This window comes from Dama dama, chromosome 4 (genome assembly GCF_033118175.1).
Source record: "Dama dama isolate Ldn47 chromosome 4, ASM3311817v1, whole genome shotgun sequence".
NCBI lineage: Eukaryota > Metazoa > Chordata > Mammalia > Artiodactyla > Cervidae > Dama > Dama dama.
The window spans coordinates 55,119,535-55,137,402 of NC_083684.1; the positions used below are offsets into that span (position 1 = coordinate 55,119,535).

The following is a 17,868-nucleotide window of genomic DNA, read 5'->3' on the forward strand; positions in this document are numbered from 1 at the left end:
TGATGGGAAAAGGCCTGGTGGTTTCTGGGATGATGGTAACTCTCTATATCCCCATAGGATTGGGGGGTCACATGGAGGATTACGCATGTGTGGAAATTTGTGCATTTCATTGTGTATTGATTTACCTGGGAAATGGCAAGCAATGACCTGTAAATCAATATTAACTCTAGCATAGCAGATACATGCTAGTTATGATATGCATGCAGATGTGTTTAGGAGTGAAGGATACTGGTGTCTGCAACTGTCTTTGAAATGCATCAAAAAAAAAAGATGAATTTATGAGACAATATGAATAGCTACATAACAAAGCAAGGATAGTTAAAATGTTATCAGTGGAAGCTAGGTGGTGAATATACTGGTGTCTAATGTATGTTTTAAAGTTTTCTTAATAAAACGCTAAATGAAAATGCAAAGCAAACAGAATAACTTCCTGCTAGAAACACTTCCACTGCTTCCCCTTTCATTAGAAATAAAACCCAAAATCTTTTCTGAGACGTCCCTGTCGACCTCAACATCCTCATTCCCTACATTCAATCTGTGATGCAACAGACATTTATTGAGCATCTACTGTATGCCAGGCACTGCCCCAGATGCTGGGGTACATCATGGATCTGACACTGTAACTGTCTTCTGCCTGGAAGAGCCCATTCCCTTGGCCGGCCTCTGAGATTCCTTAAATTGTCTTGATTTGCAAGTTTATTTACACAGGGGTAGGTGCTCTGAGAGGGCGAGTTTCTCTCTGTTTTACTCAGAGACGCACTGGCAAAGTCTTATTTACAATTAGACCGCAGTAACAATTAGTCAGAGGAATATTAGCTTTGCATTTAATATTTGTTATATATGCACCTGGCCCTGTTTTAAGCTATGTACACACATACCTGGTGGCTCAGATGGTAAAGTGTGGAACACCCGGGTTCGATCCCTGGGTCAGGAGCATCCCCTGGAGAAGGAAATGGCAACCCACTCCAGTATTCTTGCCTGCAAAATCCCATGGACAGAGGAGCCTTGCAGGCTACAGTCCATGGGGTCACAAAGAGTTGGACACCACAACTGAGCGACTTCACTTTCACTTTTTCACACACATACCTATCTATTTGTATTCTTTTATGTTTGGCCTCTTATTTGTGAGATCTTATTTCCCCAAACAGGGATTGAACAGGGGCCCTTGGCAGTGAGAGCCCAGAGTCCCCACCACTGGACCACCAGGGAATTCCCACACTTACCTATTTAATTCTAAAACAGATCCCCATTTTACCGATGAGTTAACAGAGTCACAGAGAAGTTAGGCTGTGAACTCAAGTAGTCTGGCTTTAGACATCATGGTTCTAACCTCTGTGCTATACTGCGAAGTGAATAAATGGTTTAGTTAATCATTCAGACTGACCTGAGTTCAAATTCTAGTTGAGCCCCTTTGTTAGCTGTGTGGCCTAAGGCTCTCTGAACCTAGATTCTTTATTTTTTTGTTTTGTTTCGTTTTGTTAACTAAGTAATTTTTATTGAAGTATGGTTGATTTATAATGTCATGTCAATTTCAGGTACAGCAGTGATTCAGTTACACATGCCCATTTACATACATATATATGTGTATAATTAATATATGTAGATATACGCATCTATATATATACATATATATTTACATATACATTACATATGTATATATAAGTACATAATATATATATAGGTACACATGTATATATATTTTCTTTTTCAGATTCTTTTCCATTACAGCTTATTACAAGATATTGAGTATAGTTCCCAGTGATATACAGTAGGTCCCTGTTGGTTACCTATTTTATATATATGTGTGTATCACATATATACACATATATATGTGTATATGTGACTTGCTTCTTGGCAGGAAAGCTATGACAAACCTAGACAGTGTGTTGAAAAACAGAGACTTTACTCTGCCAACAAAGGTCCATGTAGTCAAGGCTATGATCTTCCCAGTGGTCACATATGGTTGTGAGAGCTGGACTGTAAAGAAGGCAGAGAGTCGAAGAATTGATGCCTTCAAACTATGGTGTTGGAGAAGACTCCTTCGAGTCCCTTGAACAGCAAGGAGATCAAACCAGTCAATCCTAAAGGAAATCAGTCCTGAATATTCATTGGAAGGACTGATGCTGAAGCTAAAGCTTCAAAACTTTGGCCATCTGATGCAGAGCCAACTCATTAGAAAAGACCTTGATGCTGGGAAAGACTGAAGGCAGGAGGAGAAGCTGAAGCAGGGGATGAGATGGTTAGATAGCATCAGCGACTCAATGGACATGGGTTTGAGCAAACTCCAGGCGTGCTGCAGTCCCTGAGGTCACAAAGAGTTGGACCCGACTTATGGATTGAACAACAACAACGTATATATAAGTATATATATATTGTGTGGGGGAGGATGGATGGGTGCTGTGCTGCCTTAGTCTCTCAGTTGTGTCTGACTCTTTGCAACCCTTTGGACTGTAGCCCATCAGGCTCCTCTGTCCATGGGATTTCCCAGGCAAGACTACTGGAGTGCGTTGCCATGCCCTCTTCCAGGGGATCTTCCCGACCCAGGGATCAAACCCAGGTCTCCCTCAGCTCTCCTTGCAGGCGGAATATTTACTGGCTGAGCCACCAGGGAAGCCCAAATATATATGTACACGTGTATTTTTTTTTCTTTTTCAGATTCCTTTCCATTACAGGTTATTAAAAGATATTGAGCATAGTTGCCTGTGCTATACAGTAGGTCCTTGTTGGTTATGTATTTACACATTGTTAAAGGTCCCGTCTCCCCTCCTAGTTCATGGGGAAGATGTAAGATGCGGGAGGAAACCGGCTCAGACCCACCACACACGCCCGCACCCGAGCACACACACCCAGATTACAGTGAGGAAGGAGGCAGGAGCTGGGGAGGGAGGCGCGGGGTCGCCGCCAGGCACTGGGGTGTGGCCTCCAGGAGGCGGCCAAAGTCTCCGGCATGCAGGTTCCTCCCGTGGGTCCACGCCCTACCTGGGGCGCGGGGAGCGGTCTCCGCCACCTCGAACCTGGGGGACCTGGGAGACTACCGTTGGGGAGTGTGTGTCCCCGACACCAGGCGGCGGCGGTCGTCTGGGAGAAAGAAATCCGGCGGCGGGGAGAGAATCCCACCCGCACTCCACTGGAGAGTCTCCGGCCCCGCCTCTCTCGGCTGGATTCCAGCGGGGAAGGAGGGAGCCGCCCCGCACCCGCCCCCGACGGGCCAGGCCGCGTGGGGCGTCTGAGAACCGGAGAAGCCGCCAACCTGCAGAGATGGAGGCGGCGGGCACCTGGGCGCTGCTGCTGCTGCTGCTGCTGCTCCTGGTGGTGACGCTGGTGCTGCCTGCGACCCGGGCCCGAGGCCACCTGCCCCCGGGGCCCACGCCGCTGCCGCTGCTGGGCAACCTCCTGCAGCTCCGGCCGGGGGCGCTCTACCCGGGGCTCCTGCGGGTGAGCGGCCGCGCGGACGTCCCGGCTAGAGGAGAGGGCTTGGGAGGGGACCCCAAGACGGGAGACCACGCAGAGAGGCCCTCGGGTATCCTAGAGGATGCAGGCGAAGGGGCTACGGATGCCCCGGGATGGGGTGGGCGTAGGGGTCCCGGGCTGAGAGAGTTGAGGGAGTGATGGTGAGAAAGGAGGCTAGGGTGGGGATGGCGCTAGGAGAGGCAGAGAATCCTGGGGAGGGTGTGAGGGGTCGGAAGCAGGATCCAGAGTGGCAGGGGTCCCGGGTTAGAGAGACTGGGAAGATCCTAGGAAGGTTGGAGCGGGGTGCAGGGAACCGGAGCTGAGACAAGAGTCCTCAAGCAGAAGAGACCGTGGTGGCTTGTCCCACTGGGAGAGGTAGCGGGGAGATACAGGTGAGTCTCCTGCGGAGGGAGCAGAGAGTAAAAAGAAGGTGTCCCACCCCACCCCAGCCCACCCACCCCGCCCCTCACGCGGGGGAGTTGGAGGTGGAGGCAGAGGCTGGAGGATTCCAGGAATCTGTCTGCCCAGACTGCTGGGGATACGGGCCTGGGGGCGGGGTACGTGGAACTCAGTTAGGAGGGAGCCGGAAGCTCCTGGGAAGGAGAAAGGAGGGAGAGAAAGAAGGCTGAAGTGGCCCCAACCTTTTCAGGGTCGGGGCGGGGGGAAGTGAAGAAAGGCCAGAGGTTCCCCATTCTGGGGTCCTCCATACAAGGCAGGGCGGGTAGCGGTCTTGTTTGGAGAGAGATGGTGCTGGTGCTTGGTGATATCTGCCCCCAGAATTTGAGGATTTAGCAGTGACTCAAAGGGGTGGTTAGTTTTTTGGGGGAGGGCGGGGATTAAGGAAACCCACCGTTATCATCCCGTGCCCATTTTTGCCGCTATATGTCTGAATTGTGGGAGTGATGGTGGGTCTTGGGTCGTCCTGGCGTCAGAAGTTAGGGCTCTGCAGGGTAAGGGGATGGGGACCAGAGCATGTGTTGGGTGACGGAGTTGGAAAAGGAGAGCTTTTGGGGGCAGGGGGCTGGGGGCCTGGTACAAAACAAGAACTGAATCTCCCAAAGGGACTATTTCCATTTGCGGTGAGGCAGAAGCAGAAGGGGTCCTCCTAGGTGGTTCATTCAGAGACAAGGGGCCACGATGGAGACACATAGACTTTGAGAGGCAGCAGCCTGACCCCATCACTCACGTGTCTCGCTCCCTGCTCCCAGCTGAGTAAGAAGTACGGACCGGTGTTCACCGTGTACCTGGGACCCTGGCGGCGCGTGGTGGTCCTGGTCGGGCACGAGGCTGTGCAGGAGGCCCTGGGAGGCCAGGCCGAGGAGTTCAGCGGGCGGGGGATGGTGGCAACACTGGACGGGACCTTCGATAGCCACGGTGAGTCACAGGGGAGCTGGAGGCTGCTGGGTCCCTTCACTCAGAGCCTGCCACCATTTATTGGCCTGTGACCTTCTGTGCATGGTTCAGGGTCTCTAGGCCTCTGTTTCCTCATTTGTAAAATGGGATGCTAACAGTGCCTATTACCTAAAGGTACTGAAGGTTGCTCAAAATCAGCACTCATTAGTTATCTGGTTGTAATAGAGTTATTACTGCTCCTGGGGAAGCCGCAGGGTTGGGAGGAAAAGGGAGAGTGTTTGAGACACTGGGAGTTAGTGGGCAAACACTCAAAATGTACAAACGAGTCTCTGTGTTAAGATTGAAAGCAGGAGGCCAGTGCTGGGTGCTCCAGGGAACACGGCAGTAAATAAACAGCCTCAGCCCTGCTCTCCCAGAGCGCACAGGTCAGGAGACAGAACTGTCACCAGATAGTGACAGTCCAGACAGGTCAGGGCTGGTCTGCGGGAAGCCCTGGGACTGATGGAATTGGAGGAGGTGCCTGGCCCAGCCTGTCCAGGAGGTCTTCCTGAAAGATGGGGAGTCTGAGCTGAGACTCATAGGATTAGGGGAACGGTTTTCCAGGCAGAGCGACCAGCACCTACAAAAGCACAGGGGTGAGATAAGCAAGCATTCGTCGACTGACAACTTTTAATTACACCTGGCTGGGTACTGGGAACACAGCAGTAACAAATGTAATGACATGTTTTACTGTGGGAGTGATGAGCGGTGTGAGAAGACAAAGGAGGGAGAGACTAGATTTCTAAAGCCAGGTGGCACTAGTGGTAAAGAACCCCCCTGCCAATACAGGAGACACCAGAGACTCAGGTTTGATTCCTGGGTTGGGAAGATGCCCTGGCGGAGGAAATGGCAACCCAGTATTCTTGCCTGGAAAATTTCATGGACAGAGGAGCCTGTAGGGCTACAGTCCATGGGGTTGCAAAGAGTCAAACATGACTGAGCATGCATGCACACTCCTGAAAGCAGGACAGAGGGGGCCTTTACTGGCCACAGGAGCAGAGGGAGTTGAGGGGAGAATGGAAGCAATCAGGGAAGGCTTCCTAGAGCAGGTGACATTTAAGCTGAGACCTCAAGGCTGAGTGGAGTTAGTTCAGTGAGGAGGAAGAGGTGAGTGGTCCAGGCAAGGGAACAGCAGGGCCAGAGGCCGAGGGGACATGCTGACACCTTTGAGGAAGTGAGAAAAGGCATGAGGAACAAAGCTGGAGAAGTCTGCGGAGCCTGATCATGCAGAGCCTGAGTCAAGCCAGACTTTGGGTTTTCCTGGAAAAGAGTAGAGTCAGAGTTAGAAAGGTCCTCTGGTTCCTGTGTGGGAGTCCAGAGAGAGGCTTGGACTGGACCAGGGCTGGGGCCATGGAGTGGGGTGGGGGGAAGTGATCGGGAGGGGAATGCAGGACTCTGGGCAGGGAATGGGATGCTCAGTGGCTGAGCCAAGGAGAGATGATGAGGCCAGTGTGGGGCCCTAGTGGAGGAATGGGTGGGCAGGGGACATCCAGAAGGAGGCATCCAGGAGGCCACCGTGGGCTGGCATTCTACAAGTGGAAACAGCTCAGAACAGGGAAGGTTCTGTCCAAAGCAAATCTTTTGGATAAAGAGGAAAACAGTGCAATTCCTTCCTCCTCCTTCCCTGTTTGGGGCATTGGGGCCTGGGACCCAATGCGTGCATGCATGCTAAGTCGCTTCAGTCATGTCCCACTTTTTGGAATGCTATAGACTGTAGCCCGCCAGGCTCCTCTGTCCTCTGTCCATGGGATTCTCCAGGAAAGAATACTGGAGTGAATTGCCATTTTCTTCTCCAGGGGATCTTCCCAACCCAGGGATCGAACCCGCCTCTCTTATATGTCATGGATTAGCAGACAGGTTCTTTACCGCTAGGGTCAGCTGAGAAGACCTACATAAATGTTAAGATGGATGGACAGAAGGGTGGGAGGGAGGGAGAAAGAGGAAGAGGAAGGAAGGATAAATGGGAGGGTGGGTGAATAGAGGAATAAAAAGATGGATAGACAGAAGAAAGGAAGACATCTTCATTCACCTTGGTGAATTATCCAGACACGAGGAGTCTGCATAATCCTCATTAATGATTCCCCAGGAGGTCAGCCTCTGATGCAAGGTTAGGCATTGATGGAGCACCTCCTGAGTCCTCCTGCCTGGACTAGGCTCATATGGACTCAGGACAGGGCACCTCCCTGGGAGGAAGGGAGGAGTCCTGGGGATCAGGGGGAGGGCTGGTCCCTCCTTGAGCCTAGCCTTCTGTGCAGGCGTGTTCTTCTCCAACGGGGAGCGATGGAGGCAGCTGAGGAAGTTCACCACACTGGCCCTGCGGGACCTGGGCATGGGGAAGCGAGAAGGCGAGGAGCTGATCCAGGTGGAGGCCCGATGTCTGGTGGAGGCGCTCCAGGGGACAAAAGGTCAGCAGGGTGGCCTGCCTACAGCAGGAACTTCTTCCCTCGGGGGCCAGGCTGGGGACTTTGTCTACTCCACCTCTGTCTTCCTCCACCTTCCGTCCGTCCTGCTGTCTCCCTGAGGGCCTGTGTCCCTGGTACTGTCACATCACTCTTTCTGCCTCTTCTTTTTCTCTGTGTGTGCTCAGTCGCTCAATCATATCGGACTCTTTGTGACCCCATGGACTATAGCCCGGCAGACTCCTCCATCCATGGGATTCTCCAGGCAAGAATACTGGAGCAAGTTGCCATGTCCTCCTCTAATAGATCTTCCCGACCCAGGGATCAAACCCGCATCTCCTTCATCTCCCACCCTGGCAGGTGGATTCTTTCCCACTGGGCCACCTTTCTCTGTTTTTGTTATTCTCTCCTGTAAGTCTGTCTCTCTCTAACTCTCTCTCTCTTTTTCCCCCTGGCCAAGCCAAGCCGAGTGGCACGCGGGATCTAGTTCTCTGATCAGGGATTGAACCCTCGCCCCCTGCAGTGAGAGTGCAGAATCTCAGCCACTGGACCCCCAGGGAAGACCCCAAGTCTAACTCCCTTTCCCAGTCTGTCTCTCTCAGCATCTCTCGCTGACTCTGTCTCCCTGTCTGTCTCTATCTCATTCTGCTGTCTCTGTCTCACTCTGGGCCTGTCTCTTCCCGGTGGTGGCGGGCCCCTCTTCCATCGCTGTGGACCAGCTCTGCCCAAGTCAGTTCCGCTGTGCCTGTCTCCATCACAGCCTCCCCGCTGCCCTCCCTTCCCAGGACGGCCATTTGACCCCTCCCTGCTGCTGGCCCAGGCCAGCTGCAACATCATCTGCTCCCTCGTCTTCGACCTCCGCCTCCCCTACGACAATGAGGAGTTCCAGGCCGTGGTCCAAGCGGCTGGCGGCATCGCCGTGGGGGTCAGCTCCCCATGGGGCCAGGTAAGTGACTGGGACCCTTCTCCGGCCACCTTCCCCAAAGGCTCCTGCCCGCCTCTTCCAGGTAACCCCAGAGCGCCCTGTCGGCCTGCCCCTCTGCCCTGGTGCAGGGCCCCCGTGAAAATGGCTGTCGTTCTCCCCGCAGACCTACGAGATGTTCTCCCGGTTCCTACAGCGCCTCCCGGGCCCCCACACGCAGCTCCTCGGCCACTTGGGCACCGTGGCCGCCTTCGCCACCCAGCAGGTGCGGCAGCATGAGGGGAGCCTGGGCGCCTCAGGCCCCGCGCGCGATCTCGTGGACGCCTTCCTGCTGAAGATGGCAAAGGTGGGGAAGGTTAGGGTTGGGGGGGCCTCCTGGCCAACCCCCACCCGAGTGGTGTAGCTGGGATGCTCTGTCACCCTCCCTCTTTCTCTCTGCAAGTCCCTCTGTGAATGCGGGTCTGAGTCCCTTGCATCTTCTCCTCCCTCCAGCCTCAGCCCCCTGCCCAGGCCTCAAGCCCCCTGACCCGCTGCTGTCAACCCTCATGGTCACGTCCCCTCACCTACACGGGACAGTTCCTATCAATTACGATGCTTTACTTACGAAACCTTGAAATAGCAAACTACACTAATAAAGTCCTCTTTATTAATTATGTGAGAACAACTAGCATATGGGAAAATTTGCATTATGATGACTCCTGTGGAAAGAACTACTTTTTAACTGTACACACTTTGCAAGCAGGGGAGATACCCAGAGCCACAGTCTTTGAATACATGCAGCCTTATGGACTGAGAGGAATTTTTTTCTTAATTCTGTGGCCCTACTTTTTTTTTTTTTTTTTTTTTTGGCCATGCCGCATGGTCTGTGGGATCTTAGTTCTTGACTGGGAATTGAACCCAGGCCCTCAGCAGTGAAAGTATGGAGCCCTAACCACTGAACTGCCAGGGAATTCCCATTTCTTTTCATTTTTTTAATTAAAAAGATTTAATTATATTTGAAATGAACAGATACTGCTGTATATAAAATGGATAAACAAGGACCTACTGTATAGTACAGGGAAGTATATTTAATGTCTTGTAATAACCTATAATGGAAGAGTTTGAAAAAGAATATATATAGTATGATTCAGTTATGTATAACTGAATCTCTGTATAACTCTGCTGTCTACTGGAAACATACATCAACTAGACTTCTGTAAAAAATTAAAATGTAAAAAATTTGGAAATTCTCTGGTGGTCCAGCTGTTGGGACTCCATGCTTTTGCTGCCAAGGGCCTGGGTTCACTTCCTGGTCAGGGAACTAGGAGCCCACAAACCGTGTGGCATGGTCAAAAAAAAAAAATGAAGTGTACAGTTTAGTAGTGTTCGATATTATGTCATCACCACCCATCGCCAAAACTCTTTTCAACCAGTAAAACTGAAATTCTGTACTCATTAAAAGACAGGTCCTCCTTCTTCCCTCCCCCAGCCCCCAGCCACCCCCTTCTACATTTTGTCTCTATGAATTTGACTACTCTAGGCACCTCATGTGTGTGTGTTAGTAGCTAAGTTGTGTCCGACTCCTGACCCCATGGACTATAGCCTGCAGGGCTCCTCTGTCCATGCAGTTTTCCAGGCAGAAATACTGGAGTGGGTAGCCATTCCCTTCTCCAGGGGGTCTTCCTGACCCAGGGATTGAACCCAGGTCTCCCACATTGCAGGCAGATGCTTTACCATCTGAGCCACCAGTATTTGTCCTTTTGCGGCTTATCTCACTTAGCATAATGTCCTCAGGATTCATTATTGCTGTACCTCATGACAAGATTTCCCTCCTTATTAAGGCTGAATTATATGAATATAGCACATTTTCTTTATCCATTCATCCATCAGTGGACACTTGGATTACTTCCACCTTTTGGCTAGTGTGAATAATGCTGCGATGAACATGGGTGTACAAATGTCCTTCGAGATCCTGCTTTCTATTTTTTTTCTTGCTTTCTGCTCTTTTCAATAAATCCCCAGAAGTGGAATTGCTAGATCACACGGTAATTCTGTTTGTAACTTTTGAGGTACAGCAGTCTATACCGTTTACCATCATAGCTGCACCCTGCTTTTTTTTTTTCCGGCTACACTTGGTCTTCATTGCTGCACTTGAGCTTTCTCTAGTTGCGGTGTGCAGGGACTACTTTTCTTTGTGGAACATGGGCTTCTCACTGCGGTGGCTTCTCTTGTTGCAGAGCATGGGCTTTAGGAGTGTGGGCTCAGGAGTTGTTGCAACAGACTTAGTTGTTCTGAGCATGTGGGATCTTCCCAGACCAGGGATCAAACCCGTGTCCGCTGCATTGACAGTCAGATTCTTAACCACTGGGCCACCAGGGAAGTCCCAACTGCACCCTTTCATATGTTCCCTTGGTGATGGGGGTTCCAGTTTCTCCACATCCTCATCAGCACTTGTCATTTTCTGTTTGGGTTTTTTTTTTTTATCGTAGCCACTCTTTCATTTTTAAACCATTTCAAGCCAACAGAACTAATGTCAAGACCCGACTTGCCCATACATTTTATTTAAACTCCCTGACAAAGCTTTCAACTTGCTGCACTATACCCTGAACGTGGTTATGCTGGGTCTCTACTGCCTGCAGCCTGTGTCGTCTGAGTTCTTCTGCTTGGTTTCTCCCAGGAGAAGCAAGACCCAAACACAGAATTCACCGATGAGAACCTGCTGATGACAGTCGTGTATCTACTGTTTGCCGGGACAGTGACCGTCAGCACCACGATCCGATACACCCTGCTGCTCCTGCTGAAATACCCTCAGGTCCAAGGTAGGAGCCTTCTCCACCAGCCGGGCCCTGGGAACAGGAGGGAGGGCTCGAGAAGAAGAATGTTCAAGAGAGTGGGCAGTCTGAGCCAGGGCATGGAGATGAGAATGAGCCCAGACATCCAGGGTGTCTGAAGAGCGGGAAGTTTGGGGACCGATGGCTGCAGCTTGAGGCACAGTGAAGTGAGAAAGGAGGCAGGAGATGTCTCCTGCCTTGCTCCCTTGGTGGTACATTGTATGCCTAACCCTGAGCAATGGGGAGCCATGGAGGGCTGTTGAGCAGGGGAAGGCAAGGTTAAATTAGCATTTTGGAAAAATATTTTGGTGTGTCATGAAGAAGTAAGTTGTAGAGTGTGAAAGAGGATGCCAGGAGGACAGGGTGGAGCCAGGGCAGGGACCTGGGTGGGAGAGAACAGGGCTGGGCCAGGCTGTGAGGAGGGAAGAGCGGGCCTGGTAGGCAGGTGGTAGAGGATGACAAGGGAGGGAGGCGTCCGGGGACAGGCTCCCAGCTCTGGCCAGGGGATGGGGGAGCCGTGAGGCCACCCTGAGATGGGGGCAGAAGGATGAGGAGCTATTTCAGGGGAGACGCTGAGGCCGTGTATGCATGCTCAATTGCTCAGTTGTGCCCAACTCTTTGCAGACTGTAGCCCGCCAGGCTCCTCTGTCCATGGAATTTCCCAGGCAAGAATACCGGAGCAGGTTGCCATTTCTTCTTCCAGGGGATCTTCCCAACACAGGGGCCGAACTTGAGTCTCCTACATTGGCAGGCGGGTTCTTTACTGCCGAGCCACTGGGGAAGCCCCATCTGGAGACAGTTTGAGAGTGAGGAGCCTGGGACCACCACGGGGAGGCATCCAACCCGGGTCAGAACTGGAGATAAAAAACAAACCGGGGTTATCAGAGCACAGGCAAGACCTGAAGCTGTGTTGGTGAGGGAAGGCTGGGAATGTGCCCCAAGGCACTGCAGGGTCATTTCAGGGTCAGGCCACTCCATCAAATGCCATCGAGCCAGTGGGATGAGATGACAGGGAAGCTGGAACCTGGCGGCCTTGGTGGAATGGAGTCAGGTGCGATTTCAGCTCACCAGGCCTCAGTGTCCTTATCTGGGAAATGGCTCCACCACCACCACAGGATTGCTGCAGGAACTGGAAGGAGAGAGACCTGATGCCCAGCACACAGGACAGAGGACTCTCCCTCCCTGCCCGCCAGCCTCACCCCTAACCATAGCTGATCAAACAGATGGGAGTTCCCTGGCAGTCCAGCGGTTAGGATGCCATGCTTTCACATGCCTTCAATCCCTGGTCAAGAAACTGAGATTCGGGCAGCACAGCTAAATAAATAAATAAATGTTTTAAAAAGAAGAAGAAGGTAAGACGTCCAAGGGGAGATCACAGGACCCCACCCAGCCTTTGACCTCCAACTCTCCTCTTCTTGCGTGCAGAGCGCGTGCAGGAGGAGCTGATGCGAGAGCTGGGGGCCGGCCAGGGGCCAAGCCTGGGGGACCGAGCCCGCCTCCCCTACACGGATGCAGTTCTGCATGAGGCGCAGCGGCTGCTGGCACTGGTACCCATGGGAATACCCCGAGCCCTCACCAAGACCACCCGCTTCTGGGGGTACACCCTACCACAGGTAGGTTTTCCGGTCAGCCAGACCCAGCGGCTGTCTCTCCCCTGAGCCTTGGGTCCCTTCCTGTCTTTGTCTCTGGATCTTGGTCTGTTTTTCTGTGTCTTCATCTTCCTCCTCTCTCTCTCTCCTCTCTGGGTGACATCTTCCTCTCTTTTTCTGACCTTGTCTCTGCCCCTCTGTTTCCTTCTGTGTACATTTGCTCTTGCATTTTGACGCTGTCTCTGAGCCTGCTTGCCCATGTGTCCACTGGATCCTAATTCTTTGCTGTTGGTCGAGTCTGACTTTGTGACCCCACAAACTGCAGCGCACCAGGCTCCTCTGTGCCCCGCTATTCTGCCTCCTTCCAGTTGTGGCTGAGACAATCAGATAAGGTGACAGGCAGGGGAGCAAGTTGAGAATTGAGGGCCAACAGAGGCCTCCCCCTTCCACCCCGTCCCCATCCCCCTCCTCCCTGCAAACGCAATCAGGCTCTCCTTCCCTCCACACCTACACACTCAGTTCCTGCCCCTTCATTCGAGAGCAACTCACAGCTAGCACCACCAGGGAGCGACATCTCCCTGGAAACCGTAAGTGTCTTTCTGGCAAGCTGCTCCTTGAGTTGGTTGTAGAATCCAACTCAAAGCAGTTAGAATCCAGTCCTGCTGTTTTCTAGTTGAGACCTGGAGCAAATCACTTCGCCCTCTGAACCTCCGTCTACTTCTCTACTAAATAGGAAACAATAATATTATCAATTTGAAATTGTAAGGAATCTGTGAAATGAGGCTTGTGAAACACCAAATGAGGGACTTTCCCAGTGGTCCAGTGGTTAAGGCCCCTAAACTTCAAATGCAGGGGGCACAGGTTCAATCCCTGGTAGGGGAAGTAAGGTCCCACATGCCACGTGGCTATGGCCAAAAAGAAAAACACTGGAACACCAAATGAGCTGTGCAAGAAGTGGGGCTCCTAAGTACCCCACAGCAGCAACTGTTGCTAAAGCAATGACCATTGCAATTACAACAACTACGATAATGGCAACAGCATTTACAGGCATCAGTGATCAAAGACCTGCTCTGTGCCAGACATTATTCTAAATGCTTTGCCCATATTACCTTGTTATATTTGCACACATAATATTTGCACATATTACATTATTTAACCTTCAGAGCAACACTATAGCTTTATCATGCTCACTTTACAGATGAGGAAACAGCCTTGAGAGGTTAGATTTGCCAAGCTCACCCAGCCTATGAGCAATAGGGGTAGGATTTAAGCCCAAAGCTTATGCTTTAACCATTGCTATCTGTCTTTCTCTTCTTTTTTTTATTTCTTTTTTGAACAGCGATAGTATGACCTTCTCCTCTGTGCTCACTCAACCTTCCCAATTCAGAGCCCCATTAGCGAGTATCCCTAATAAAGAAGGTCCCTCACCCCCTCCTCAAATTCCCGACCTTCATTTACCCTCCACCATAGTCTTGGGAACATGGAGACTCTGATCTCAGTTGAAGGGGCTGCCCCTCTCCCCAAACCTGAGTGGGGGAAGCCTTCATGGACAGCCCTCACTCACCCACCCTTCACCTCCAGAAGACCACAGAGGCAGAAAGCTGGACTCTGAGCTAAGTGGCTTAGGACAGCCACAGCTTAATCACAGCGTACCCTCAAGGTATAATAACAAATGTGAAAATAATAAGCTCTGCTATTGCCATGTCCAGATGTTGCCTCGAGCAAGTTGCTTAAGATCTCTGAGACTTTGTTTTCCCATCTTTTTTTTTTTTTTTTTTTTTGGCTATGCAACTTGCAACTATTAATAGTTCCCTGACTAAGGATCGAACCCACACCCCCTGCAGTTGAAGCACAGAGTCCTAACCATTGAACTGCCAGGGAAGTCCCCCATCTTTAAAACAGAGATCATATTAATAACTGTTCCCTGGACTTGTTAAATGAAGAAGGAAGTGACAACCCTCTCCAGTACTCTTGCCGGGAAAATCCCATGGACAGAGGAGCCTGGCGGGCTATGGTCCATGGGGTTGCAAAGAGTCAGATACGAGCACTCACACACACCTGCAGACTTGTTAAAAAGATTTAGTGAGTTTGTGTATCTTTGTAAGTATAATATGTGTATATAGTATATATGAGGTAATATATGTAATACTAAATAAGATGCCTGATCCGTAAAAGTACTCAGTAAACATGATGCTGCCATGTTTTGTGGGTCAGTTTCCCCAACACTCCAGACTGCTGCGCTCTGCCCTCAGGAACTGAAAACCTGAGGGGTGAGGGATATTTGTAGTTTGGGGTGTTTTTTATATTTTTTTTATGTTCCCACTGTTTTCCCAGAGCTTAAGGACCAGAATTTTGGAGGGAGGCTGGGGCTGGGGGGCGCTGTGCTGGGTCTTTGTTCCGGCACATAGGCTTCTCCAGCCGTGCACAGGCTTAGTTGCCCCTCGGCATGCGGGATCTTCGTTCCCCAACAAGTGTCCCCTGCGTTGGAAGGCAAATTCTTAGCCACTGGGCCACCAGGGGAGTCTGGATATTTGTAGCTTTGTTATGATCTCTCCTGGTGGCTCAGATGGTAAAGAATCTGCCTGCAGTGTGGGAGATCCCTGGGTCAGGAAGATTCGATCCCAGGTTCGATCCCTGGGTCAGGAAGATTCCCTTGGAGTAGGAAATGGCAACCCACTCCAGTATTCTTTTTTTTTTTTTTTTTTTAATTTTTATTAGTTGGAGGCTAATTACTTTACAATATTGTAGTGGTTTTTGCCATACATTGACATGAACCAACCATGGATTTACATGTATTCCCCATCCCGATCCCCCCTCCCACCTCCCTCTCCACCCGATCCCTCTGGGTCTTCGTGCACCAGCCCCAAGCACTTGTCTCATGGATCCAACCTGGGCTGGTGATCTGTTTCACCCTTGATAATATACATGTTTCTATGCTGTTCTCTCAAAACATCCCACCCTCGCCTTCTCCCACAGAGTCCAAAAGTCTGTTCTGTACATCTGTGTCTCTTTTTCTGTCCTGCATATAGGGTTATCATTACCATCTTTCTAAATTCCATATATATGCATTAGTATACTGTATTGGTCTTTATCTTTCTGGCTTGCTTCACTCTGTATAATGGGCTCCAGTTTCATCCATCTCATTAGAACTGATTCAAATGAATTCTTTCTAATGGCTGAGTAATATTCCATGGTGTATATGTACCACAGCTTCCTTATCCATTTGTCTGCTGATGGGCATCTAGGTTGCTTCCATGTCCTGGCTATTATAAACAGTGCTGCGATGAACATTGGGGTGTACGTGTCTCTTTCAGATCTGGTTTCCTCGGTGTGTATGCCCAGAAGTGGGATTGCTGGGTCATATGGCAGTTCTATTTCCAGTTTTTTAAGAAATCTCCACACTGTTCTCCATAGCGGCTGTACTAGTTTGCATTCCCACCAACAGTGTAAGAGGGTTCCCTTTTCTCCACACCCTCTCCAGCATTTATTGCTTGTAGACTTTTGGATAGCAGCCATCCTGACTGGTGTGTGTGTACCTCATTGTGGTTTTGATTTGCATTTCTCTGATAATGCCACTCCAGTATTCTTGCCTGGAGAATTCCATGACTGGAGGAGCCTGGCGGGCTCCAGTCTATGGAATCCCAAAGAGTGGGACACGACTGAGCGACTATCACCACCACCACAGGGCACAGAGGTCTTCCCCCTTCTTGGCTCCATCCTGCATGACCCAGCGGTCTTCGAAGAGCCCGAGGAGTTCAACCCAGGCCGATTCCTGGACGCGGACTTGAAGTTCAAGAAGCACGAGGCGTTCCTGCCCTTCTCCTTAGGTATCTTCTGGGCCCGCCCCTGCCCACTCACCTGTCCCCATATGCCTGGCGGGGAGGACGGCTGGCCCAGCGCCACTTCTCTCTTCCCTCCAGGTAAGCGCGTCTGCCTCGGGGAGGGCCTGGCTCGGACCGAACTCTTCCTCCTGTTCACCGCCATCCTGCAGGCCTTCTCGCTGGAGGGCCCGTGCCCGCCGGGCACCCTGAGCCTCCAGCCGGCCATCAGTGGCCTTTTCAACATCCCCCAAGCCTTCCAGCTGCAATTCCGGCCCCGCTGACCTGCACCCCACCCCCACCAGCTGTGTGGACCGGATGACAGAGGGAGCCTTGGGAGGGTGGCAGCCTCGACGGTGGGCATGGACCTGGCTGTGTCTCCAGAGCCACGCGTCTACACCACAGGCAGCCTCATTCACACCCGAGTAGGTGTGTATTCGCACACGTATATTCAGCCTCCACATCCGCAGGGTCATCAGCCCACACAACTACGCACCCAGACACACCCACGAGAACCACAAGGCAACTAAGCCACACTGCTTTCTATAGACAGAGATTCAGTCTGTCTGAAATCACGACCATGTACCCAGATAACCCACCAAGTTAACACACAGCACAACCACCTTGGACTCACAGCCCACACGTGGGCATTCAGCTGCTGCCTTCACAACTCACAGCAATGGCCACAGTGTTTGTGGCCCATGTGCCCTCTGAATGCATCAGATTTACCGGTGCCACTGTCTCTGGGAGCCTGGAGAAGAGACCCCAGGCTGGGTCATGTCACCACACACATGTCCTCAGTGAGGTATGTCCCTCGGTGACCCTACCACTATCCAGGCATAAGACTGTCACCATCCACAGGCCCCCAACCATCGAACCACACAGCCAACCCACGTGTGTGTGACACCAGCGGAACTGCTGGATATCTCCCTGCTAAGACACAACACAGCCTCCGGGGCCCCAGTTGCGGCCTCCTCTGCACCTTCAGCCCTCAAGGGCATCCCCTTTGCAGGTACCCTGATCCTCAAATGCTCCCAAATACAGACACACCCCAGTGTGCAATTGTGCACACAAACCTGGGGACCAGGTAAACTTGGACACATGTGGACACCCAGGCCAGGGTAGCACACGTGCGCGCGCACACGCCAGCTTATATCAGGGATCGAACCCTGTCTCTTATGTCTCCGGCATGGACAGGCAGGCTCTTTGCCACTGAGCCTCCAAGGCAGCCCTAGCCTCTCCTGCTCCCCCACCCCCCTCAGCACACACAATGACCCACCGCCCCGACTCTGCGTCACAGTCCCAGCTAGACCCTGTGGAAAGAGCCAGATTCCAGTTCCCCGTGTCGGGGAAGAGGCCAGGTCTGACATCCTTGCCACTTGGAAGGTCCCCGTTTTGCAATAAAAGTTTGTTTCTGGCCCCGGGGCAGGGCCTAGTCTGAGTGTGACAGTGTCCATCATTGTGAGTAAGGGATGGGGATGGGGGTCC

General features: G+C 51.6%; 1 protein-coding gene across 1 annotated transcript; it reads left to right on the forward strand.

Annotated features, from left to right (window-relative positions):
• Positions 1-2,958: 2,958 nt before the first annotated feature.
• LOC133054395 (cytochrome P450 2S1) lies at positions 2,959-17,821 on the forward strand. Its single transcript, XM_061139361.1, has 9 exons — positions 2,959-3,435; positions 4,659-4,824; positions 7,098-7,247; positions 8,027-8,187; positions 8,330-8,509; positions 10,820-10,961; positions 12,399-12,586; positions 16,248-16,389; positions 16,483-17,821. The coding sequence occupies exons 1-9, from the start codon at positions 3,259-3,261 to the stop codon at positions 16,662-16,664; spliced, it is 1,488 nt and encodes a 495-aa protein (XP_060995344.1). The 5' UTR covers positions 2,959-3,258; the 3' UTR covers positions 16,665-17,821.
• Positions 17,822-17,868: the final 47 nt, after the last annotated feature.

Coding starts and splice junctions, on each gene's coding strand:
- LOC133054395 (XM_061139361.1), top strand. CDS start 3,259: ATGGAGGCGGCGGGCACCTGGGCGCTGCTGCTGCTGCTGCTGCTGCTC. Junction 12,587..16,247: donor GGGGGTACACCCTACCACAG/GTAGGTTTTCCG, acceptor CCACCACCACAG/GGCACAGAGGTCTTCCCCCT. Junction 16,390..16,482: donor GTTCCTGCCCTTCTCCTTAG/GTATCTTCTGGG, acceptor TCTTCCCTCCAG/GTAAGCGCGTCTGCCTCGGG.